Genomic DNA, 27,453 nt, shown 5'->3' with positions numbered 1-27,453 from the left:
TTCCATTTACACCATTTATTTGAAATCACCAATGTTTCTGCCTTCACCACGGCCCTGCAGCATGTGAAAGCCAGTCTTGTATGTGTTGACTACACTACAGCATAGGACCACAGTAGGCCCTCATCAGTGGCCTGTGTATTATTATAGAACCTTATAGAACTCCACATTCAGTGATAACTCGGTCACAAACATTTTGAAATATAACTAAACCCAAAGACATGTTACAGTGACTCACGTTCAGAAACAGTTTCAACGTGAGATAAACAGTCCATGGAAAGAGATGAAGAATCGAGATAAGCAAGTAAATAAACACACACACACACACACACACAAAGCCCCGCTGCCTTGCCACCCAATTATTTTCCAAACCACGTTACCATCCATCGGTTAGCCCTTTATAAAGTGGTTGGTACAATCTTCTAAATCTCCAGGCTTTTTCAGCGAGCAGCAGCCACAGATGACTAATGGACGCAGGGGCCAGTAATGCATGTCATTTGCAGAGACTGCATGTTGAGCAGGAGAGAGAGGGGAAGCAGCTTGAAGATCCTAATGTTACCTTTTAGTGGCAATTTGAAGATGTTTTTCCCCCAGGAGTGGCACTCTAACACCCACCCCCAGAACCCTCGCCACCGTGACAACTCACAGATTACAGGAAACATGCAGATCTCAACACTTCACTTGATAGGCCTTGATAGTTCTCTGAGAAATACATTTGAATTAAATAATTAAAATCTTTAAATACTTTAAGCTTTTGGTGTCATCTGCCTGCCTTTTGGGACTAATCTATTGGCCCATTACTCAGCCAGGCAAGCTCGCTCAACCACAAATAAACCATTTTAAATGATTTCAAATAGTATTTGGAGCAGGTTGGGTACAGAGCTGCCATTCCTCTTTGGTTGGTTTTCTTTCACCCGCTCTGTGATGATGTGTTGTGTAATTGAGGAGATCAGTCAGTGGAGGCCTATTGGTGACTGCTCCCCAACTCATTACCAGATGTTGGGAGGTCACTGCTGTTTACACACACACACACACACACACACACGTGAAATAAACAGTCAAGAGAATAGAAAGTAACAAAGTGGATACATTCATATGGACAAATTCACTTGGTTGGTGCAGGTGAAGAACCTTGAGATTTCATTGTATTTGATGGAAGCTGTGCTGTACAAATGTAATGAATTCTAATATTGTTTAGTGCAGTGACAACGATGGCGGTGTTCATTCACTTGGAGGTCAAGGTGGAGGTCAATGTGTTTCTAGATATGGAAAAACAAAAACACTGAGCTTTTACACAACCGCCCTATCTGACATTTAACAAAAACAAACTTAAAGTAAACTTAAACACATGATCTCATATTCGATATGTAGCTAGCTGACCAAACTGTACACTGACTGGTAGTGGTGGGATATCCACAACCATCATCACATATTTAAGCTCTACATCTAGTCTAACTTTTTATTTATTAATCCCTATTGCTTTGATAGATGCCATATTTATTCATATCCCCTCTTATCAAAGATAAATGAAATCCCACCTTCCTTCAGCCTGACAGGCAGTGTCATCTGATAATGTAAGAATAAATGAGCAGGTTTCTGAACAGGAGTCTGATAAGGATGTTTGTAGAAAACTTGTTGTGGAAACAGTTTCCTATATACACACACACCTCTGTTTTGCGCTTTGTGTTATTCGCTAAACAGGTTGTGCCCTTTATACTTAAAGGGTTGCTCATGCAAGGATATAATCGTACTATATTGCTAAATATTGTAATCGCAAACCCACAAATACACACACTCCCTCTTTGAAGGGAACAGAAAAAAAATGATTTGAAAAGTAACAATATTTAACTTAGTGACAGTTGAAATGACAGCTTGCCTCTCTTGGTTGATGGAGGTTTATACGTGTGTCGTGTTAATAGGCTTGAGCCTGATTGCAATATGCTGAGATAATATATCATTCCATTATTCACACAAACATTCCATTGTGAGCATATGAAAACCTTTCAATGGAGTTCAAATCTCGACAATTCCCCTTCAAGTCAGTATTTGACCATTGGAGTCACATTGAATCCAGTCCAGCAACCTTAGACCACAGTGTGGACCCTGAAAGGTTACAGTCCAACAGAGTGATGATTGTCCAATCTCCTCCAATAGCAGAGCAGCAGCTTCTTCATGGGAAACGTAGTGCCAAGTGTCTGTGGTACTGAATGTTCCAAATAAATATACATTCTTATAAGGCAGTGTTCCATGTCACACCGGACAAAAGGATCAGGTGGAAAATCCTTTTAATAAGATGGGGATTGTGAAAAGGGGGAGAGCGTGAAGAGAAGTATCAGAGAGAAGCACATACAGTATGTTGGGAATCCTAGTGGCAGAAAAGTGGTACTGCAGCTTCTGATCTACTCAACAGTTATAGTTAGCACCATTGTCTCCCTCCCCCCTATTTAAACTCAGGACTGCTTCCGAAACATGAAGATGTCTCTGGTCTTGGAGCCTCTCTTGCCCTCGGGGAGTGGGGTGGGGTTGGGTGAGGGTGACGGGGAGGCTGAGGGCTGGGGGGTGGCTGTGCCTCCATAGGGGCAGCTCTGGGAGTCGGGGTGCTCCCCAGAACACTCCACGGCCGGGATGTAGCGACTGTCCCACATCCCTGGACCGCACAGCTTACACAGGTCATGGAGGCTGCACGGGATTCTGGGTAACAGACGGAACTGGTAGAGCAGACTACGGGCCTGGTAGTAGGAAGGGTGGGAGAGAGAAAGGAAGAGAGAGAACGTAAGAGAGAGTCAAGGAATGGAGAGAAAGAGAGCACGTGAGAGAACAAGGGACTGGAGGAGAGGAGTGGCAGTGAATGAGAGAAAGGTTAAACACGAGGAAAACACATAGAAAAGAGGAAACAGAAGGCAGCGAAGAAGCTATACCTCAAGACTTACAAAACAGCTAACAGTATCACACTTAGTATCATGGAGATTTGAATAACATTTGACTAAATCAATAGCTCCTTCAGACGTGGAAGAACATGATCTAACACAGCCAAAATCAATTAACGTGATCTAATTTAAACTAAATAGGGCTGAGCTGTTCAGACACATCAAACCTGATAGGGGTTCTATAACAGTCCTAACACCTGCATGCTAAAATGTGCTGTTGCTGCAGCAGCACTACTAACATGGCATCCATAAACATGAGAAGACAGAGACACACTACCGGCCATGACTCAGAAATCCTCAACATGGCATCCATAAACATGAGGAGAAGACAGAGACACACTACCGGCCATGACTCAGAAATCCTCAACATGGCAGGATCACAGCAAGTATTTCAAGACTCCTTGAGGGCTGGGGAGCAACAAGGACTATTATGCTTTGTTGTATTACAAACGCCATTCCTTTTAAATCCCTTCGGCGCAGGCGATGAGTGTACACTGAGGGGATGAGTTAAGAATTAAACAGCCACCATAGTATGCTAACTAGAGGGTAAAATGCTAGCGTTGCATAACATGCTAGTATAGCCTAGCATAGCATGAGGAAAAGTGGCCCAGCCTTGGATGGAGTAACGCATCGTCATGCTAAGGCTAACTGCTAGCGTTACCTTGCGCAGCACCAGCTCCCCGTTCATGTGCATGGAGAGGTTACTGAAGTGGAGCAACATCTGGTCGGTGGCTAACTGTTGCTCCGTCACGTCATCACCGTACAGCACGATGATGGCCACACACGCAAACAGATGGAAGTAGTCCGTCTGAGGGAGCGATAGCGTGTTATTGACAAAGTACATTTATACTGGACTGTGGAGAGCCTGCCTACAGTACAGTTTGTGTGTCTGGTTGTGTCTACATCCAACTCTAATCTCCATAACTAGTGTGTTGTATGAATGATGGTTATACCTATGGCAGGCTATAAACTCCTAACATTGTTACACACAGTTGCTAATACACATTGTTTGATATTGGTGTATGTATGCTAATGTTGTGTGTTTGTATTGTTCTATGTATACCAATTCCACGTACAACATGATAATGTTGCTCTGTGTACACCAATGCCATGTACAACATGATGATGTTGCTCGGTGTACACCAATGCCATATACAACATGATGTTGCTGTGCGTATGCTGATGTAAACTTGGGTACCTGGTAGTGTGCCCAGCAGGCCTCCCACATACGCAGGGCCTCTGTGTCGGGGAACTCCCGTTTGAAGCAGAGTAGGAGCCAGCGGTGACAGAACAGAAGCTGTAGGCCGTCCTCCCCCAGCTGGGTCAGGTGCTGGTGGAACCGGGGCAGCATCAGACGCAACAGCTCCCTCAGGTACATCTGGAACGCGGGAGAGAGAGATGGTTAGGGCACTAATGTGGATATGAATGTAACACCACACACACACAAAATAAAACACGAGAATCACAGATAGCTAGAGAGAAAAGTGTGTGTAATAAAAAGAGAGAAAGACACTTTCTCTGTCCCCTTACCAGTTGTCTCTCCATGTCCTCGTCGCGGGGAGAGCTGATGAAGATGGTGTTCTCCATCAGGCCTACGAAGCACCAGAACGTGTCACTCTCATCCTGCACCTCGGTCAGCAGGGGGGCCACCAGGTCAGACATGCCCTGGCAGTAGCCCATCTCTGGGTTGAACACCGCGTAGTTCAGCAGCACACACCTGGAGGAAGGGAGGAACACCACCACAGACAATATCAAGAGATCATAGTCGCCTCATACTAAGTTACACATATTACCTCATACTAAGTCATACATAAAGTTATACATACAAAGTCATACTAACCCATCACCCTAACCAACAGGTCGTATAGATGTTTAGACACTGTCGTTAAAACAATCAATTTAGACCAAATCAAATGGTATTTTTCACATGCTTTGTAAACAGGTGTAGACCAACAGTGAAATGCTTACTTCTCATCCTAACTATTCAGAGAGATAAATACACAATGAGTAATGATAGCTTGGCTATATACACGAGGTACCAGTACAGAGTCCATGTACAGGGGTACGAGGTCATTGAGGTAGATATGTACATATAGGTAGGGCCCTATAAAGTGACTAGGTAACAGGATAGATAATAAACAGTCACAGCAGCGTACGTGATGAGTCAAAAACGTTAGTGTAAAACAGGTCACTGCAGATAGTTAAATAGTTAACCAATAGCCACCCGGACTAACTATTTAGCAGTCTAATGGCTTGGGGGTAGAAGCTGTTCAGGGTCCTGTTGGTTCCAGACTTGGTGCATCGGTACCGCTTGCCGTGCGGTATCAGAGAGAACAGTCTATGACTAGGGTGGCTGGAGTCTGATCATTTTTAGGGCCTTCCTTTGACACCGCCTGGTATAGAGGTCCTTAATGGCAGGAAGCTCGGCCCCAGTGATGTACTGGGCCATACACACTACCCTCTGTAGCGCCTTGCGGTCGGATGCCAAGCTGTTGCCAAACCAAGCGGTGATGCAGCCAGTCAAGATGCTCTCAATGGTGCAGCTGTTGAACTTTATAACGATCCGAGGGTCCCTGCCAAATCTTTTCAGCCTCCTGAGGGGGAAGAGGTGTTGTTGTGCCTTCACGACTGTGTTGGAGTGTGTGGACCATGATCAGTCCTTAGTGATGTGGACACAGAGGAACTTAAAGCTAAACAACACTATGGCATTAAAACAGAGTAAGCGAATGAATAAGACAAATATGAAAAGTTGTGAGACAATATTGGTCCATAATAATACATGAGAGTTCTAACCTCCCCCACCCCTACTCTACTTGACCCAGTTACTTTTACCAATACCGAGAACCAGCCATGAGTCACTTAACAGCCTGGTTTTGAAAGCCTTTAGCTCCTTCATTTAGGAAGCTATTAGCTGTAAGTATGCATCAGAACTAGTGCTCTAACAACTTACTGGGAGTCAATAAAGCATGAAAGTCATTAGCTAGCTTCCCCCAGGGTTCAGAATATGATATTCATGTATAATATTACCTCCTGTGCACTGGACTATGGGATAGGAAAGATGAGAAATGGAAAAGGTGAGGAAGAAAGGGAGGAGAAAAGAGTGGTAAGAGAGGAGAGAGTGAAATGTAGAATAAAGAGTGACAGAGGGAAGGATATGGATAGAGATGAGAGGAAAGACAAGTGGTAGGGGAGAGAAAGTGTAAGAGAAGAGAGAAGAGAGGGAAATACCCAGACAGAGCCATCTGTCCTGACCTCATGATCTCCACATTGGGGTTGTTCTCTCCCCTGAAGAAGTGGTTGCTGCGGTCTGTTCTCACCACGTCCTTATCCACGGTGAACTGAACCTTCCTCCAGAAGTCACTGTGCTCCTCAGGACTCATAGACAACCTGGGCATGGCAGGGACAGACAGGGGTTTTTACTGGGTTAAATACTGGGGCTATGCACTAATGTCAACCAAACTTAAAGGGCAGTTACTCAACTTCAAAAATGTACTTTTAATTTAACCCTTGATAGGATGTCAGGAAAAGGGTAGGGTGAGGATGTTGGGGCAATGTAAACCACTTAAACAACCTATGATCTAACCCTAACCCCCTCCCATCACTCTCTGGCTGAGAACCTGAACACTGAGGACCTGACCCCTACCCTAACGAGCAGAGCAGAGGGGATTTCATTAACACTATTTGTTTTCCATTGAGCCCCGCCAGGAACAATAACACTAGGCCTGATGCAACTTCACGCAACTGTTTACTTTCTGGGTCTGTGTTTGTCTGCCTCTCCCTCGGCGTCTCCTCCCTCACTCCCTTCTCTCTCCCAGTCCCTTGATCCCTCTCTCCCAGTCCCTTGTCCCCTCTCTACCTCCATGCCTCACTCTCCCTCTCTTCTTCCCTTTCTGGAGAACTGTCAGCAGCTGTACCTGGTCCTGCTACCAGAATCCCCTAATCGTGTAACTCAACATTAACATGTAAGACCACAGAGACACCAGACCTTGTAGAAAATAGATGAGCAAACTGAATCAACTCTCCACAACCCTCTCCTCCTCCAGTGTTTGTTCAGAACAGGTATATACTGACATCTCTCTCCTCTCCAGCAGGATCATCCATGTTTAACATCTTCAACAGTACTGGCTACAGCACAGAACATCAAATCAAACAAGCAATAATTGATTCTTCAAAATGTGACTTATATAAATAATGTCATGTTTTATTTCCATATAGAACTAATTGATTTAATTAACAGGGGCTGGTCGTTAGTCAGGATCACAAACAGATGATTATAAGGGTGTCATACATGTTCATGACAAGTCTAATCAGTTATTATACCTGCATCATAATGCATCATATCTGCAGGCTTTAAGTAGAGTGTTACCGGTGCCACCACCTTTAGAAGGCCGAGACTGTAGTTCCAGGGTCTTAATGATGAGCCAATGGCCCCTGGAGGCTCAGTCAAGTGTTTTTCCATCAGCCTCATCACATCACAGGAGGAAGAGAGCGTCTAATTGGCTGGTTTGGATGACATCTTCTGATGTAATCTAAAGGTTAATACGCCATTCCGCTGAAGACCAGACAATTATCATATCAATTCTGCAAACATGCACACTGTGTGGAAGCTTAGGTAGCCTAGCGGTTAAGAGCAAACGGCCATTAACCAAATGGTCGCTGGTTCGAATATCCAAGCCGACTAGGTGAAACATCTGCCAATGTGCCCTGGATCAAGGCACTTAACTCGAACTGCTCCTGAAAGTGGCTCTGGACAAGCGTCTGCTAAATGACTCAAATGTCAAATGTAAATGTATTGAAAAAGAAAAAGGATTAGGGACAGACAGACAAGTAACGCTGGGAGGTTCAAATAAATGACTGGTTGAACCCTTTACTCTCTTTTAGTGCGTGAGTGGTGTGTGTGCATGCATTTCGAGCATATTGATAGAATATGAGAGTAGAATATGATTTGATCAGCGATTACATGTTTTTACCCAGGAGGCCTGTTAATTTACACCCAGCACTCCCATAACAACATTCTGTAATTGTGTCTATTGATTGCTCCATTTGCAAAGTGAAACCACAAGGTGTGTGTGTGTGTGTGTGTGTGTGTGTGTGTGTGTGTGTGTGTGTGTGTGTGTAACAGTTAGCAGGATATGGCTTGGTGCCACCTTATTCCTTTGTATAAATTAACCACATACTGTATGTACCATTGTTATGAATGTCCTTCTTTCATCGAAAACAACACATTAGAACCCCCCCCCCCCCCACCACCACACACACACACGGTCAGCAGCAGTGCAGCTCCCCTGGATGGAGAGCCATTAGTTATAGTAAACCCCCCAGCCACCTACCTCCTCTGCTGGATGTGGTGGTACTCAGAGCGTTTCTGCAGTCTCCAGGCCTCTCTCTCCTGGGAGGAGGAGTCACAGCTGTAGTAGTGCAGTAAGAAGGGCCACACCTCCCCGCGGATGGATGGGTCAATGCCCCCAAAGAAGATGGCCTGAGGGGGGGGACAGAGAGGACATGATCAGCCTGGGTAGTAGAAGTCTAGAATTCAACAATGTTATCTACAGTAACTACACCAGGGTTCCCCAACTGGCTGAATTAGTGCTGTGGTGGTTTTATTTGGCCCCCCATTTATTGGGAGAATTTTCAAAAAAAAAAAAAAAAAATTGACATAAGACTAAAAACACCAGGAAATCAGCTCCATGTCATTTTTAGTTAAGAAATCTGTTCAAATATTCCCATGCATAATAGAGACACGTGATCGTATACAAATGCAAGCAAGTTTGTCAGTCTTCCAAGGTCTTATCCCAGCTACACACTCACCTTGCGTAGCTTGTACTCCTCCTCCACCTGTCCGTTGTGGTTGAGGTGTCGGAGCCAGGTGGTGACGTCCAGGCGGCGGTACAGACGTTCCTCCGGGTGGGTCTCAGAGGACGGCAGGGTGGGCCTCCGGATGGAGAACTGCATACATGACTTCTCATCCACTACCTGGAAGAGAGAGGGAGGAGAAAGAGAGATCGATAGGTGGGGGGCAGAGAGGGAGCGAGACAGATGGGTGTGGGGCAGAGAGCGAGAGATATCAAGGAACTAGCCATTATGCTAACACTGAAATAACATGGTATCTAGCCACAATGCTAACACTGTAGGAACATGATATCTAGCCCCAATGCTAACACTGTAGGAACATGATATCTAGCCCCAATGCTAACATGCCTCACCTGGTCTTTGAGCTGCGTCTCTCTGCAGCACTTCCACTGTTGGAAGACCTCAGCCAGCTTGTCCAGACCTGCGTGGTGGAAGTGGAGGACCTTATACTGGCTCTCCCTGCTGGCGATCACCAGCTGACCACTATTACACGCCTCATCACTGGAATCACAACATACCATTCAAACATACAGAAACACTGGCTGAAAGAGACACACATACAATGTTACTGCACTGCTAAAACATGGCTTATAACATATACAGCAAACTCTCAGTTGGAGAAGAATTTCAGAAACATTTCCTGAATTGTCAAATACAGTCATTTTTTACATACATATAGGCCAGTTTCTGAAGTGACTTTTCATTTTTGTAATCGTTGGACAATGATAATCCTCCCCTTTACCCTCACAGGCCAAACAACACAACTGTATGCAGGTGAGTTGTTATGAGAGTAAAGTTCCTGAGGTCTTAAAGTATCCAGACAACATGACCCCACATGACCCCTGGCTGACCTGAAGAAGAGGCGGAGCGACCTCATGTGACCCAGGTCGACCCGGAACACTCCCCCCAGCTGCTCCAACGCCAGCACCTTCTGCTGTTCCTCCCACCGCATGCCCTGCGATTGGCTGTTGTTCTCAGAGGGAGCGTGGCTGTCCAGGCTGGAGGCGGAGCTAGCCGAATGGGTCATGGACTCGTCGCACAGCTCCCTGAGAAAATGAGGGGGGGGGAAGTTGAGTTGGTTATAGGATCAGATTAACTTACACCCACAACTATTACTGGCTCAATGCAAAACAGACCTTAGATCAGCGTCTAAGGGAAACTGATGGGACCATGATTTTGGAGAATCATTGCATTGCACACGGAGGTAATTCTAACAACACATAAGCATAGATATGGCAAACACTGTTTGTGACTAGTGTTGAATATCAGGAGTCTATTTTAATGCCCTGTTGTGGTTCCTTGTTTTATGTCCTGGGATTGTTCTGGCTTAGACCATGGGACAGAGAAGAATGCATGGCGGTTACTGTGCAGGGGGGGAACCACGCACATCACACACACACAACAGAAACTGTACACACACATCACAGCGTCTGCCTTCCAATTTCCCCAGTCATTCCCCCACGGCCACTGTTTGTTTCCCCGGCACTGTAACCCGAGCTGGGGGTTCCTCTATTGCGTTACACACACACACACACACACCTGGGTAAGGGGGTAAATCAAACAATTAACAACCAAAACACACCCCATGACACGTCTCGGAGAGCCAGACCTGAGAATCACAGTGACGTATTAATTGTAAATAGGGCCAGTAAACACAAGTCAATCATATGAAAAACATTCACATTTAAATGCTGTTTCCTTGTATGCCGATGGAACAGTATTTCTCTAAGTCCATAATAAATACAAACAGCCTATTGGTCCCATGAGAGGAGCCAGAGCTGGTCAGTTTCAAACTAAATCAATGGTTGTGAATTGATCATGTCTCGGGTTGTCACATACCTGTATATGGGAAAATAATGTGAGATCCATCGAGACAGTAAGGTCTCACCTCATTGGTCAGATTCACTGCCCTCTGGATCATGTATCAAATCATGAACAAGGTCCCAGTCCTGGGACACTACAGCACAGAGGAGTGGGGAGATTCTGTCTGCCTCAATATAAAACCTAGTCATAGCAGACCTGGGTTCAAAAACTATTTGAAATCTGTCTGGAGTGCCCGGTGAACGGGCGTTGCAGATTTTGGACTTGTCTATCGGTTCCATTGCAACAGGAAATCTCAATCAAGCCCGGCAGAAGAATTTGAAATGATTTTTAAAAGTATTTGAACCCAGGTCTGCGTCATAGGCCTATTGTATTACATTGAGGTGCGGAGAGAACATACAGAAACCAAAAGTCTCACACTTAATGGTCTGCTTGAATAAAATCTGACAACATTTGATTGATTAAAACATTGCCTTAAAGGAATATTTAAACTGCGCTACATGCTAACTACTGTAACTGTCAGAGATATTGCTAAGCTATCTGTCTCTATGGGCTTTCCAGTTAACTAATCAGCATCAACAGGTGTTGAACATGGACCTGTTTTAAATGTCGTCTACTTAATCAATGAAGTGAAGATAGCACCCACTGTTATGTTACTGTAAGCTTACGGAGACGTTTTAAATGCCATCTACCTCAGTGGATCTCAATGAGCTAATGCTAAATATTCACACTAGTAGCTGATGCTGTTCTCTATAGCGACTACACTATAGCCTATGTATACAGTGTTATACACAGACTATGCACTGAGTGGACAAAACATTAGGAATACCTGCTCTTTCCATGACATAGACTGAATCCAGGTGAAAGTTATGATCCCTTATTGATGTCACTTGTGAAATCCACTACAATCAGTGTAGATGAATGGAAAGAAACAGGTTAAAGAAGGATTTTTAACCTTGGAGACAATTGAGACGTGGATTGTGTATGTGTGGCATTCAGAGGGTGAATGCACAAGACAAAATATTTAAGTGCCAAGAACTGCAACGGTGCTGGGTTTTTCATGCACAACAGTTTCCGGTGGGTATCTAGAATGGTCCACCACCCAAATGACATTCAGCCAATTTGACGACTGTGGGAAGTATTGGAGACATGGGCCAGCATCCCTGTGGAACGCTTGACACCTTGTAGAGTCCATGCCCTGACAAATTGAGGCTGTTCTGAGGGCAAAAAGTAGTGTGTGGGGGGGTGCAACTCAATATTAGGAAGGTGTTCTTAATGTTTAGTACACTCAGTATATGTCAACAGCATGTTTTGATGGAAAAGCTGTTCTAATGGCATGTCCCTCGTCAGGGGAGCTACAGCTACAAGCTCCCCACCTACGTGATGCTCTACCCTAGGGACAGAGCTCTGGCGTCACCCTGAGAACCAGAGCCTGGGGCTCAACCCCCATGGTCCCTAAACTCAATGAATGATGTGGCTGTTGAGCAAGTAGAAGAGACTACACTTCTTGGTGTTCTATTAGATTGTAAACTGTATTGATTGCATTGTTGTAAAGACGGGGAGAGGTCCGTCTGTGATAAAGAGATGCTCTGATTTGTTTTTACATCACATGCAACCAAACAGTTGTCCAGTCAGGTGCGGCAAAACAAATACCTAGAAAAGCTGCAGCTGGCACAGAACAGAGCAGCACGTCTGGCCCTCAAATGTACATGGAGGGCCAATGTCAATAACATGCATATCAGCCACTCCTGGCTCAGAGTGGACGAGAGATTGACTGAATCACTGTCGATCGTTGTAAGAAATATTGATGTGTTTAAAGTACCAAGTTGTCTTTTCAGCCAGTTATCACAGCTCAAAAACCCAGTCCCAAAGTAAGAACAGAGACTGGGAAAATGAGTACATGGTAACTCAGGCAAGAAATATGAAACACCTCAAGGAACAACGCGGACTGTGAAGAGACACACACTAACAGTTTTCTTTAGATGTTTTAAATGTAGCTTTACATTTGTGTTCTTATCTATTAGTGTTCTGCATGTTGTCATGTTCTATGTTGTGTGGCTGCTGCTTTTTCAACAGCTAATGGGGATCGGAATGAAATACACAAACACGCAACAATTTCAACAATTTTACTGAATTACAGTTCATAAGAGGAAATCAGTCAATTGAAACAAATTCATTAGGCCCTAATCTATGGATTTCACATTACTGGGAATACAGAAATGCATCCGTTGGTCACAGATACCTTAAAGAAAATGTAGGGGCGTGGATCAGTACACCAGTCAGTATCTGGTGGGACCACCATTTGCTTCATGCAGCGCGACACATCTTCATACATAGAGTTGATCAGGCTGTTGACTGTGGCCTGTGGAATGTTGTCCCACTCCTCTTCAATGGCTGTGCGAAGTTTCTGGATATTGACAATAACTGGAACACGCTGTAGTACGCGTATATCCAGAGCATCCCAAACATGCTCAATGTGTGACATGTCTGGTGAGTATGCAGACCATCGAGGAACTGGAACATTTTCAGCTTCCAGGAATTGCGTACAGATCCTTGCGACATGGGGCAGTGCATTATCATGCTGAAACATGAGGTGATGGCGGCAGATGAATGGCACGACAATGGGCCTCAGGATCTCGTCATGGTATGTCTGTGCATTCAAACTTGCCATCGATAAAATGTAATTGTGTTTGTTCATAGCTTATGTCTGCCCATACCATAACCTCACCACGAGACACTCGGTTCACAACATTGACATCAGCAAACCACTCGCCCACACAACGCCACCTGACCGTTAGAGTTGAAACTGGCATTAATCCATGAAGAGCACACTTCTCCAGCGTACCAGTGGCCATCGAAGGTGAGAATTTGCCCCCTGAAGTTGGTGAATAGCAGTCAGGTCAAGCCCCTGGTGAGAACGACCAGCACGCAGATGAGCTTCCCTGAGACGGTTTCTGACAGTTGTACAGAAGTTCTCCGGTTGTGCAAATCCACAGTTTCATCAGCTGTCTGCGTGGCTGGTCTCAGACGATCCCGCAGGTGAAGAAGCCAGAGGTGGAGATCCTGGGCTGGCGTGGTTACATGTGGTCTGTGATTGTGAAGCCGGTTGGGCTCTGCCAAATTCTCTAAAACAATGTTGGAGGCGGCTTATGGTAGAAAAATAAACATTAAATTATCTAGCAACAGCTCTGGAGGACATTCCTGCAGTCAGCATGCCAATTGCATGCTCCCTCAAAACATCTGTGGAGTTGTGTTTTGTGAAGAAGAAAAAAAAATGTCCCCAGCATAAGGTGCACCTGTGTAATGATCATGCTATTTAATCAGCATCTTGATATGCCACACCTGTCAGGTGGATGGATTATCTTGACAAAGGAGAAATGCTCACTAACAGGGATGTAAGCAAATTTGTGCACAAAATTTGAGAGAAATAAGCTTTTGTTCATATTGAAAATTTCTGAGATATTTCAGCTCATGAAACAGGGGACCAACACATTACATGTTTTTATACTAAACAAAAATATAAACACAGCATCTAATCAAAACTCTGGGGAGGGCAAGGAAAGGAGGAGAGCTAAAAATAGGTTTTATGTTGTTATATAAATATATTATTGTACATTTGCATGGAAATTCACTATGATTTAATTACCTATGTTTAGGATTCTAACAATTGTACAGGGCAGCAAAATACTTTTGAGATACATTAAGAATTTAAAAGTTTTAAAGATAAAAAATAGCAATTTTGTCCTTCAGTGGTTTAGAATACTGTACTGGAGCCATATACAGTTGAAGACGGAAGTTTACATACACCTTAGCCTAATACATTTAAACTCAGTTTTTCACAATTCCTGACATTTAATCGTAGTAAAAATTCCCTGTCTTAGGTCAGTTAGGATCTTGTTTATTTCAGCTTTTATTTCTTTCATCACATTCCCAGTGGGTCAGAAGTTTACATACACTCAATTAGTATTTGGTAGCATTGCTTTTAAATTGTTTAACTTGGGTCAAACGTTTCGGGTAGCCTTCCGCAAGCTTCCCACAATAAGTTGGGTGAATTTTGGCCCATTCCTCCTGACAGAGCTGTTATAACTGAGTCAGGTTTGTAGGCCTCCTTGCTCGCACACGCTTTTCCAGTTCTGCCCACACATTTTCTATAGCATTGAGGTCAGGGCTTTGTGATGGCCACTCCAATACCTTGACTTTGTTGTCCTTAAGCCATTTTGCCACAACTCCTGACTGATGTCTTGAGATGTTGCGTCAATATATCCACATCATTTTCCTTTCTCATGATGCCATCTATTTTGTGAAGTGCATCAGTCCCTCCTGCTGCAATGCACCCCAACAACATGATGCTGCCACCCCCATGCTTCACGGTTGGGATGGTGTTCTTCTATTTTTGTTTCATCAGACCAGAGGACATTTCTCCAAAAAGTACAATCTTTGTCACCATGTTCAGTTGCAAACCGTAGTCTGGCTTTTTTATGGCGGTTTTGGAGCAGTGGCTTCTTTCTTGCTGAGCGGCCTTTCAGGTTGTCAATATAGGACTCGTTTTACTGTGGATATAGATACTTTTGTACCGGTTTCCTCCAGCATCTTCACAAGGTCCTTTGCTGTTGTTCTGGGATTGATTTGCACTTTTGGGACCAAAGTACGTTCATCAAAGTACGCGTCTCCTTCCTGAGCGGTATGATGGCTGCGTGGTCCCACGGTGTTTATACTTGCATACTATTGTTTGTACAGATGAACGTGGTACCTTCAGGTGTTTGGAAATTGCTCCCAAGGATGAACCAGACTTGTGGAGCTCTACCATTTTTTTCTGAGGTCTTGGCTGATTTCTTTTGATTTCCCCATGATGTCAAACAAAATGATGTCAAACAAAGAGGCAAGATTACAGCTGTAAGTCGCTTGGGGTATGTCTCTATCAGTTTTGCACATCGAGAGACTGAATTTTTTTCCCATTCCTCCTTGCAAAACAGCTCGAGCTCAGTGAGGTTGGATGGAGAGCATTTGTGAATAGCAGTTTTCAGTTCTTTCCACAGATTCTCGATTGGATTCAGGTCTGGACTTTGACTTGGCCATTCTAACACCTGGATATGTTTATTTTTGAACCATTCCATTGTAGATTTTGCTTTATGTTTTGGATCATTGTCTTGTTGGAAGACAAATCTCCGTCCCAGTCTCAGGTCTTTTGCAGACTCCATCAGGTTTTCTTCCAGAATGGTCCTGTATTTGGCTCCATCCATCTTCCCATCAATTTTAACCATCTTCCCTGTCCCTGCTGAAGAAAAGCAGGCCCAAACCATGATGCTGCCACCACCATGTTTGACAGTGGGGATGGTGTGTTCAGCTGTGTTGCTTTTACGCCAAACATAACGTTTTGCATTGTTGCCAAAAAGTTCAATTTTGGTTTCATCTGACCAGAGCACCTTCTTCCATGTTTGGTGTGTCTCCCAGGTGGCTTGTGGCAAACTTTAAACAACACTTTTTATGGATATCTTTAAGAAATGGCTTTCTTCTTGCCACTCTTCCATAAAGGCCAGATTTGTGCAATATACAACTGATTGTTGTCCTATGGACAGAGTCTCCCACCTCAGCTGTAGATCTCTGCAGTTCATCCAGAGTGATCATGGGCCTCTTGGCTGCATCTCTGATCAGTCTTCTCCTTGTATGAGCTGAAAGTTTAGAGGGACGGCCAGGTCTTGGTAGATTTGCAGTGGTCTGATACTCCTTCCATTTCAATATTATCGCTTGCACAGTGCTCCTTGGGATGTTTAAAGCTTGGGAAATCTTTTTGTATCCAAATCCGGCTTTAAACTTCTTCACAACAGTATCTCGGACCTGCCTGGTGTGTTCCTTGTTCTTCATGATGCTCTCTGCGCTTTTAACGGACCTCTGAGACTATCACAGTGCAGGTGCATTTATACGGAGACTTGATTACACACAGGTGGATTGTATTTATCATCATTAGTCATTTAGGTCAACATTGGATCATTCAGAGATCCTCACTGAACTTCTGGAGAGAGTTTGCTGCACTGAAAGTAAAGGGGCTGAATAATTTTGCACGCCCAATTTTTCAGTTTTTGATTTGTTACAAAAGTTTGAAATATCCAATAAATGTCATTCCACTTCATGATTGTGTCCCACTTGTTGTTGATTCTTCACAAAAAAATACAGTTTTATATCTTTATGTTTGAAGCCTGAAATGTGGCAAAAAGGTCGCAAAGTTCAAGGGGGCCGAATACTTTCGCAAGGCACTGTAAATCCACAGGTACACCTCTAATTGACTCAAATTATGCTAATTAGCCTATCAGAAGCTTCTAAAGCCATGACATTTTTTGGAAATTTCCAAGCTGTTTGAAGGCACAGTCAGTATGTAAACTTCTGACCCACTGGAATTGTAAGTGAAATAATCTGTCTGTAAATAATTGTTGGAAAAATTACTTGTGTCAGGCACAAAGTATATGTCCTAACCGACTTGCCAAAACTATAGTTCGTTAACAAGAAATTTGTGGAGTGGTTGAAAAACGAGTTTTAATGGCTCCAACCTAAGTGTTTGTAAATGTCCGACTTCAACTGTAGATGCTGTACTGGAGCCATATAGATGCTGTACTGGAGCCATATAGATGCTGTACTGGAGCCATATAGATGCTGTACTGGAGCCATATAGATGCTTTACTGGAGCCATATAGATGCTTTACTGGAGCCATATAGATGCTTTACTGGAGCCATATAGATGTTGTACTGGAGCCATATAGATGCTGTACTGGAGCCATATACAGTAGATGCTGTACTGGAGCCATATAGATGCTGTACTGGAGCCATATAGATGCTGTACTGGAGCCATATAGATGCTGTACTGGAGCCATATAGATGCTGTACTGGAGCCATATAGATGCTGTACTGGAGCCATATAGATGCTGTACTGAAGCCACTAATAGCTTAACCACAGATGAGTTTCAAAAGTGTGAAACAATAATAGCATTGGGAACACGTATGCATGCATGCACACACACAGAAAGCTACAATACACAGTCTCTCCCACACAACAACATAATGTACTCTCACTTTCTTACACTCCCTCTTCCCACTCACTTTCTTGCACACAGATTATTTCTCTCTGCATGATTCCTAGTGACATGTTTCCAGTCCCAGGCCCCTTAACAGTGTCAATTAAAGCTGAGAGCTGTGCTGTTCCAGAGGGGTTGGCTGCTGCCTGTAGGCCCCGACCAGACCACTCTCCATTCCTCTAATCCACCCAGTTGACACACAGCCCAGTACAACAACCCCAGGAGCAGGGAGGAATCAAAGAGAGTTTCACACAGACCCAGGGAGGGAGAGGGGGTGAAGAGGGGAGAGGAAGTACAGGGAGAAAAAAAATGGAGATTGAGTTAAAGAGAAACATTAGCGAAGGATAAAGAGAGAAAGAGAGAGAGAGCGAGAGAACGGGTGAAAGAGAGAAAGAAAAAGAGAGAGCGAGAGAGGAAGAAAAGGTTAGAGGCAGTGCAAGAGAAAGCTGCCAAGTCACACACTAACTGCACTTACAGTGTTAAATGGACAAACACACACTTCAAACTCCCTCATCCTGGGCTGTGTTTCTGGCCAAATACCTCTGTGTGGAAACGACCTCTGAGGGATGTATAAAGGAGAATGGCCATAAGGTCAGTACAGCAACATGATAGTGGTTTAGTCCAGATGGTTTAGTTGGTTGGAGCAGAGTGTTGGTAGAATTCCTGCATGGACCACATAATGAATGTGTGTGCTAACTGCTAACTCCTAACTGCTAACTCCTAACTGCTAACTAAGCGGCTTTAATTGAATCAATTTAGCGAAGGACAATGTGTGTGTTTTGGCCCATGTTGCCAATAAGGAACTTGTAACCTTGTAATTGTCTGCTTTAACAGCCCGTTCTCTCCTACAGTGACACATCCAGCCTTGGGAGGCAGTAATAGTTAACAACAAATTCTAATTTACAGACTTGCCTAGTTAAATAAAGGTTTAATTTTAAAAAATGCTGTGTGAAGTGTGAACCTCCCCCAATGACAGTAAGAGTACACTTATCCCCTTCTCGGTGGCTCCACCATGTGGTAGATTTGGCCTATTACAACTACCTTGATCTGGTGAGAAATTCTGTCTTGCGAGGTGAGAAACTGGCATCTGGAGTGTAGGTTCAACATGATTCAAGGTTATAGCCGTTAAACACGGACGACCACTGCTGCTCTCTCTCTCGCTCTCTTTTTAAAACTCTTTTATAAAGTGGTGGGGAAACGATCAAATCGCCAGTTACCTAAAACATCCATAGGATATTTATGCAAAAGGTAGCAGGTTCTTGTTGGCATTTAGGCAGTCAGTTTCAAATATGTATTTAACAAGTTGGATGCTTCTCTACCCAAATAATTGGAAAAGCATTTCTGTCATGTGCTTATATGCTTAAACTATTTCAATATGTCTCCACTGCGAGATAAAGACACCAATATTCAGCGTCTGAACTGACAGAGACTGGATTCAATACATACATAAATTATAAATACCATGGAAACTACAGCTCCATTTGTGCCCTGCATATCAATAGCTAACTCGCATAGATAATTCACACAAAATCCAACTGATAATAACTCACCAAAACACCCCATTCATATCCATGTCTAACACAAGTCACAAACAAATACGTGCAGACAACAGACCTGCATTCAAATACTGAAATCTTTGAAATACTTTTATTTGCATTAGCCTGACTTTTTCTATTGGTTTAATGACAACATGCAAACTCAAAGCCCTGATAAAGTATTTGAAAGGATTTAAATTACAATATGAACCAAGGTCTGTATTATCCACACACACAAGCACATCCCCTCCCAGCTCACCTGCTCTCGTTGTCCAGGAACACAGAGCCGCTGCTCTCAAAGAGGGACTCGCTGACGGGTGACAGACAGAAGGGTGAGGAGAAGGTGGTGTCTGAGTCCGAGCCCATGGTGCTGTCCCTGCTCACCTCGTCAGCCGACAGCTCATCCCCCTCATCCGTCCCAGACTGGGACTGCTGTTGCTGGGGAGGAGGGGGCTCTATGCTGGCCTCCAGACCCAGGCCCCCTCCAATCCCAGTTCCGTTCCCAATCCTCTCCTCCTCCTCCTCCCGGTCCTCATTTTCCTCCTGGGCAGGAGGGTGTCGGGAATGGGGCCTGCAGGTAGGGTTAACATTACAGTGTTACCGTAAAATGTTTTTTCAGAGGATGAAATTCGACCAGATGGAAATTAAGCACCATCCTGAAACAGTGTTCACCTATATTACAAAAGTTCAGGCTCAGTTGTCAGGATACAAGCAGTTATCACAATAAAACCTGTTACCGCGATACAAGCAGTTATCACAATAAAACCTGTTACCGCGATGCAAGCAGTTATCACAATAAAACCTGTTACCGCGATGCAAGCAGTTATCACAATAAAACCTGTTACCGCGATGCAAGCAGTTATCACAATAAAACCTGTTACCGCAATGCAAGCAGTTATCACAATAAAACCTGTTACCGCGATGCAAGCAGTTATCACAATAAAACCTGTTACCGCGATGCAAGCAGTTATCACAATAAAACCTGTTACCGCGATGCAAGCAGTTATCACGATAAAACCTGTTACCGCGATACAAGCCGTTTTCCCGATAACACCCGTTATTGCAATATCACCAGCTACAGAAGTCCATTACGTTCCCTTCCCCCCACTCTACCTGCGGGGCCTGCGCCGAGCGTTCCTGCGGACAGGTGAGCTCTCTGGGGTGATGTAACGCAGGGCCTCCTCGTCCTGTCTCTGGATGCGGGAGTTGGGAACCCAGGTTAGGATCAGAGTGGTTCCCAGGCTCTCATCCTTCTCCATGTGCACACACAGGTACCCTGAGGAGAGAAGGAAGTCATGAGAGAGATGGAGAAACATGGCCACAAACACACAGGAACACAGACAACAACACACACACACGAGAACACACACTCACTCTGATGAAATCATATCATCAGAGGATTGGAGACAGGTTGAGAAAGAGGACACACAAGAAAACACAAGAACCGAAGTCACCTGAGAAGATTACACTGAGAGAAAAGGATCCCAGAACCCAGTCAGTTCTCCTCAGGACAAACCTTCTTCCCATGAACCAGAAGTCAGATAGATAGATATACCAAATCTGGAGTCAATCTGACTTCTGGTTCATGGGAAAAATATTTTGGCCTGAGAACTATAATATATTAGACATCTATAACCTTAATAAGTTGATACACAAATATACTGTCCATAGCTAACATACCATACCATGATGGAAGAGGTGACAAAGTAGTGGCATACTGTACATGGAAACATTACTAGGTATGACACAAAACAAGTGAGGCAAAGAGGAAGTAACCTGAAAAGAAATAAGGAGATCTGACTCATGAACAAACAAGGAAATGCAGAGGTGAGAGACAATGAACCATACAGTCTCATATCTCTCAGGTGAGAGTTCATCGGTACATGGTGGAAAGAGAGAGAGACACTATAGGACACACTGGGAAGAGAAGAACAGCAGAGGAATAGGTGAACGCTATAGTCATAGCTGGGGCCTGTTCAGGAGGATGTAATGTTACAGAACATTCAGATAGAAATGTATGGTGTAGAACAAATATGATTGTCAGGTAGAATAGGTAATCGTGTTAGTGCTATTCATTACATTTCTGTGATGTTCAGAATAGTTCAGCTCACTGAATACACCCCAGGGTTGTATGTACTAGGCACCAAATGCAAGAAAACGGACTGAAACAGGAAGGGACTGCCTGAACTTGTCCGATAAATGCTTTTCTCCATTTCAAAGACGTTCGTTACGGTGTGCCCTAATGAATAGGACCCTTATGTAGGGGACTCTTAGACAGCTATATACTGTACCTGGGTGGTGTTCGGGCAGGCCCGGGAGGGGCTCGGCAGGGTGCACACACACATTGTTCTTGGAGAAGATGATCTCTCCGTCCAAGCCGTTCCGCGAACCCGCCGACCCTGGGTTAAAGGTCAGGAGGTCCGAGGCCTTTGAGGAGGCGCGTCGCAAGAGCCGACCGAGAGACATCTACACCGACACCAGGACTCTGCGCCCATCCTCTGGGGTGGGGGGAGGAGGAAAGGTGAGAGAGGGGGACAGGGATGGAGAGAGACAGAATCAGGTCAGAATGGAGGACATGGGGCACTAGTGTTTTACAGTATGACATTTACCTATTCAAATTAACAAATCATATATAGAGTGCCTTCGGAAAGTATTCAGACCCCTTGACTTTTTCTCCGTTTTGTTACAGCCTTATTCTAAAATGTATTAAATTGTCTTTTCCCCTCATCTATACACAATACCCCATAATGACAAAGCAAAAACTGTTTTTTATAAATGTTAGTTAATTTATTAAAAATAAAAACTGAAATATCACATTTATATATTCTTCATTTGACTTTTAGGTTGTGCGTATTGTTAGATATTACTGCACTGTTGGAGATAGAAACACAAGCATTTCGCTACACCCGCTATAACATCTGCTAAACATGTGTATGTGACAAATACAATTTGATTTGATTTACATAAGTTTTCAGAACCTTTACTAAGTACTTCGTTGAAGCACCTTTGGCAGCGATTACAGCCTCGATTCTTCTTGGGTATGACACTACAAGCTTGACACACCTATATTTGGGGAGATTCTCCCATGCGTGGTTTTGGCTGTACCGCTTAAGGTCGTTGTCCTTTTGGATGGTGAACCTTTGCCCCAGTTGGAGGTCCTGAGCAGGTTTTCATCAAGGATTTCTGTGTACTTTGCTCCATTCATCTTTCCCTCGTTCCAAACTAGTCTCCCAGTCCCTGCCACTGAAAAACATCCCCACAGCATGATGCTGCCACCACCATGCTTCACTGTAGGGATGGTGCCAGGTTTCCTCCAGACGTGACGCTTGGCATTCAGGCCAAAGAGTTCAATCTTGGTTTCATCAGACCAGAGAATCTAGATGTTTTTGTATGAAAAGAAACAAATAGAGCTAAGCACAGGCAAGATCCTAGAGGAAAACCTGGTTCAGTCTGCTTTCCAACAGACACTGGGAGACAAATGACCTTTACAGCAGGACAATATCCTAAAACACAAAGTCAAATATACAATGGAGTTGCTTACCAAGACGACATTGAATGTTTCAATGTGGCCTAGTTACAGTTTTGACTCAAATCTACTTCAAAATCTATGGCAAGAATTGAAAATGGCTGTCTAGAAATGATCAACAAACCAATTTGACAGAGCTTGAAGAATTTTTAAAAGAATAATGTGCAAATATTGTACAATCCAGGTGTGCAAAGCTCTTAAAATGTCCTAACATTTCTAAAAACATGTTCTCACATTGTCATTATTATTGTGTGTAGATGGGTGTGAAATGTTTTATTTTATTCATTTTTAATTCAGGCTATAACAACATAAATCGAGGGCTGTGAATAGTTTCTGAAGGCAACGTATATAGTCATACATGGCAAAGCTAACTCTTTTACAGGTTGAGCTTTCATTTAAAGGCAGTGACAGACATTTGTACTCAAGTTACACTGTGATGTTTGTACAGTATTAGTGTGTTCTTACCCCGACAAGTCAACCCTGCCATGCAACAAAACCTCACAGTTAGTGTTTTCCTATGCCACGTCAACCATCTTGACTCACACACTTGGCTCTGTTAGTGTAGGTGTGTGTGCAAGTGTGTCCCCCACCTTGAATAAACACACACACACACACTACACAAACCTGGTCTATCCTTCTATGTGAAATCCTAGTCTGTTATTAGGAGCTAACAGATGTCAGCATCTATGGCTATTCTCAACATGTCACACAACTGTGCACTATGACTGCTCTCACATGCCAGTCTCATAGCTTTCACAGCAGCTGATGAGAGACTACACTATGACTAGTCTCATGTGCCAGACTCATAGCTTTCACAGCAGCTGATGAGAGACTACACTATGACTAGTCTCATGTGCCAGACTCATAGCTTTCACAGCAGCTGATGAGACACTACACTATGACTAGTCTCATGTGCCAGTCTCATAGCTTTCACAGCAGCTGATGAGAGACTACACTATGACTGCTCTCACATGCCAGACTCATAGCTTTCACAGCAGCTGATGAGACACTACACTATGACTGCTCTCACATGCCAGACTCATAGCTTTCACAGCAGCTGATGAGAGACTACACTATGACTAGTCTCATGTGCCAGACTCATAGCTTTCACAGCAGCTGATGAGACACTACACTATGACTAGTCTCATGTGCCAATCTCATAGCTTTCACAGCAGCTGATGAGAGACTACACTATGACTAGTCTCATGTGCCAATCTCATAGCTTTCACAGCAGCTGATGAGAGACTACACTATGACTAGTCTCATGTGCCAGACTCATAGCTTTCACAGCAGCTGATGAGAGACTACACTATGACTAGTCTCATGTGCCAGTCTCATAGCTTTCACAGTAGCTGATGAGAGACTACACTATGACTAGTCTCATGTGCCAGACTCATAGCTTTCACAGCAGCTGATGAGAGACTACACTATGACTAGTCTCATGTGCCAGTCTCATAGCTTTCACAGTAGCTGATGAGAGACTACACTATGACTAGTCTCATGTGCCAGACTCACAGCTTTCACAGCGGCTGATGACAGAGACTACACTATGACTAGTCTCATGCCAGACTCATAGCTTTCACAGCGGCTGATGAAAGAGACTACACTAGGACTGTAAACAAAATCATTTTGCTGTTCACTCCAGTCAACCTTTCTGCTATGACTGGAATTGGCCACTAGCGCTACTGGCATATCAGTGTTGGTCCATACTATGTAAGTTCCTCTGTGCGACCCTATGATAATGTAGCCTAGTTCCCTATCACTACAGTCTATGACATCGAACACATTCCCAGTGCCCCACTACTCCTGAATGTGTGGAATGTTCCCTCCTTTTCCTCTTCCTGAGAACCCGGAGTCATGACCTGTGACCCAAATGGCACCCTATCCCCTATATGGTGCACTACTTTAGTCCAGAGCCCTATGTGCCGAGGTAGAAAGTACTGTGCTACATAGAGAATAGAGTGCCATTTGGGAGGTAGCCATGTTTACCTCCTCTGATTAACTCTATGCCGCACGACTTCCTGTTAACAGGGCTCCAGGGTGAAGTTTCCCCTCTGTAAAGATCTAGGATCAGCTTCCCCTCTCCCAATTCTAACAATTTGTGGGGGAAATGCAAAACTGACACAAGATCAGCATCTAGGGGTAACTTCACCCTACTGGCTTATCAGGACTCGGACAGGAAGTCTTCTACCCCGGAATCCGGGCAAGGCCAGTGAGTATGTACTATAGCCTGGTCCCAGATATGTTTGTGCCGTCTTGCCAACTGCTATGGTCTTTGGACTGACAATGATCATAGGAGTTGGCAGGACAGCACAAACAGACCGGGTACCAGGCTAGGGAGAGTGAGTGAGGTACTCATTTGGCCGGGTAACACTTTACAATGATTAAGTTTCTCTCTTAGAACACTGCATGTCCACACTATTCTTCAGAACTACAACCATCCTAAAACCACTCTGACCATAGCGCTGAGCTGCTCACCTAAACATTTGCATGGTAACTGCTTACAGAACAAAGCCAATCCATTGAATTCACTTGCAAATGAGCAGTAGTAAACCAGGCTGAACTCACTATACCAGGTGTTCAGTGTCAACTATACCCCCCTGGACCTTCCATCCACACCTCAGCAGATTAAAGCTACATTTCATAGTCTTCTGATCGCCCCAGACAACAGCTACCCCTAACCGGTTGATAGACAGTGGAGATCTCCACCAAAACAGGGAAGTTAGAGGTTATTTGGTGGTAAAACAACAGCTATAGCCAGTTCTCTGTGTGTATCCATAGCCTGAGGTTATTCTGGTCGGTATGATAGCAGCAGGGCGAGAAGAGGTCAGAGTGTGATATGATTCCATATTCAGCGTATGACTAAGCAGGGAGCCTGACTGATATAGCACAATGCTCTCTCCTTCTTCCATGCTGTCATCACCTCAGTGTGTGTTCACACATTGCCTTGTCTCCTCTACTTTAGCCTTGGTCACCTCACACTGGTCCTACTGTAGCATTCCAACAATGGAGACAGCTTTCCAAAGAACGTGTTACTCTCCTGTGAGTGTGAAGTCTGCATTCGGTCATCATTTTTTCTGTAGCCATTCATCTAATTTAGTATTCATCTCCTTCTGCCTTGCTGTATGGAGTTGTTTTGTTCAGAAAAACATCAAACAAAACAGTCCTAAGGATTTTCTGAGACAACCAAACGTTCCCCAACGAGATTACAGAGCGAGTGTATCAGTACAGTATCCCACTGTGTCCTGCCAGCCTCAATGACTATAAACGCAGAGGATTCCTGTGCCTCAGATCAGTGTGTCCAAGTTCACCTCCGGGCCACGCTAACAAACTTGTCAGGCTGCTGACATTTGAATAGAGGAGGCTTCCATAATTAACTGCCTCTCCTGTTCATCTGGATCGTGACACCAAACCACTGCCCGAGGGGCACTTAAAAGACTTAAATAACCACATGGACTCTCAGTGAGTTGCAATCCCTCAGGCTGACTCACTTCCATGAGCAAAGAGTCAATAGACTATGTATCAGACACAGACACAGACAGCAATAAGTATTCTGTTTACATTAGACCTAGTAAAGTAGAGCTTGAATGGAAGTAGCCTAGGTGAGACAACTCGAATGGGAGCTGAAAATTGTTGGGTTAGCTCACCTTTCCAAATCACATTCACAAAGCATGGGCCTATAATTTGATCATGTTATAAAGCTATAAGCTATAAACTGATAGATATGAAGTCAATGAGATAGCCATATGGACATTTTAGCTGTAGGATATCAATAGCCTACGCGACATAGTAACGGAGGAGTATCCTCAAGAGTGGCGTCCCGTCCGTGATGACGAGGCTACATCAACTATTGACACATTGTACCAATGACAGGCAACATCCATTTGACAGGAGAGGATGGAGCAGCGGGATTCTCGCTGCCGCACCATTATTTTTCACGGGCCCAGTCCTTCTCCTGCCTCTCCGACATTGCTATCGGTTTGGCCGGGCAGGGATTTTATCTGTAGTTAAGCCTACCATCACATACATATTTTAGTCTAGCTGGCTGGCCTATGTCCTCAAATTTCTCCCCATCACATGCAGTGCACATCCCGACCAACCCGCATAGTTCGCCAAAGGAATAGCCTAGCCTAGGAAATAAGGGGGTCGTGTAGGCTACAAACAGCATAACCTTATCCATAATAAACGAGGTCGTTTGATTCTTTCTCGGTCATCGGTGTACACCTGTGCGAGCAGTGGACTTAATAAATAAATGCACACTCAAAAACACAGGCGATGCGGTCTTGCTTTCTCACCCTCTGTCCCACCCGAGACTACTGTCTTTGCCGCTTATCCATTCCGGAGCGATGTTTATGGTGGTTGTATCCGTGTAGTTTGAGGTCACGTCTTCGGTATTTTGTTACGCGGTGTGAGTGTTTGTATCCGTGCGGTCTTTCTCTACCGCACGCGGAGCTGCTATGTTTCACTAACCCAACCCCCAAATTCCTCTGCTTCCGGGATGGCAGACTGGATAAAGGCTGCTTCTGTGAATGCACGGACCAGTCAACTATTAGGATCGCCTTACATTTGGAAGTATGTTTGTCTTATTAGCAAAAGCAAATGATCGTCAACACACCACAATGATATATCTAAGTAAGGCTGACCTTTTATCATAGTATGACGTTTTAGAGGTCAATGCCGAAAGCTTCACTGCAGTTGGCTGATCCCGAACTCACATGAGCATTATCAGGACC

At 44.2% G+C, this 27,453-nt stretch overlaps 1 protein-coding gene across 2 annotated transcripts; it reads right to left on the bottom strand.

Annotated features, from left to right (window-relative positions):
• Nucleotides 1-27,379, bottom strand: tbc1d16 (TBC1 domain family, member 16). Of its 2 annotated transcripts, none has more exons than XR_016486048.1 (13): nt 27,016-27,378; nt 21,486-21,692; nt 20,308-20,470; nt 19,454-19,765; nt 9,626-9,820; nt 9,128-9,275; nt 8,733-8,897; nt 7,245-8,403; nt 6,177-6,311; nt 4,455-4,641; nt 4,123-4,302; nt 3,586-3,732; nt 1-2,726 (listed from the first exon to the last, which is right to left on the bottom strand). XR_016486048.1 is itself a non-coding variant. In XM_090197136.1 (13 exons), exons 2-13 carry the CDS (start codon nt 21,658-21,660, stop codon nt 2,448-2,450), a joined length of 2,235 nt encoding a protein of 744 aa, XP_090053262.1. In that variant the 5' UTR covers nt 21,661-21,692; nt 27,016-27,379; the 3' UTR covers nt 1-2,447. The 2 variants fall into 2 exon arrangements, 1 of the variants encoding a protein (XP_090053262.1); XM_090197136.1 differs by having other exon boundaries at nt 8,255-8,403; nt 27,016-27,379.
• Between the last annotated feature and the right edge of the window lie 74 nt (nt 27,380-27,453).

The sequence above is a fragment of the Oncorhynchus mykiss genome, chromosome 13, assembly GCF_057628025.1.
Source record: "Oncorhynchus mykiss isolate SJ-2025 chromosome 13, ASM5762802v1, whole genome shotgun sequence".
Lineage (NCBI taxonomy): Eukaryota > Metazoa > Chordata > Actinopteri > Salmoniformes > Salmonidae > Oncorhynchus > Oncorhynchus mykiss.
The sequence above is the reverse complement of the archived record's forward strand: the minus strand, read 5'-3'. Positions and strand labels throughout refer to the sequence as shown.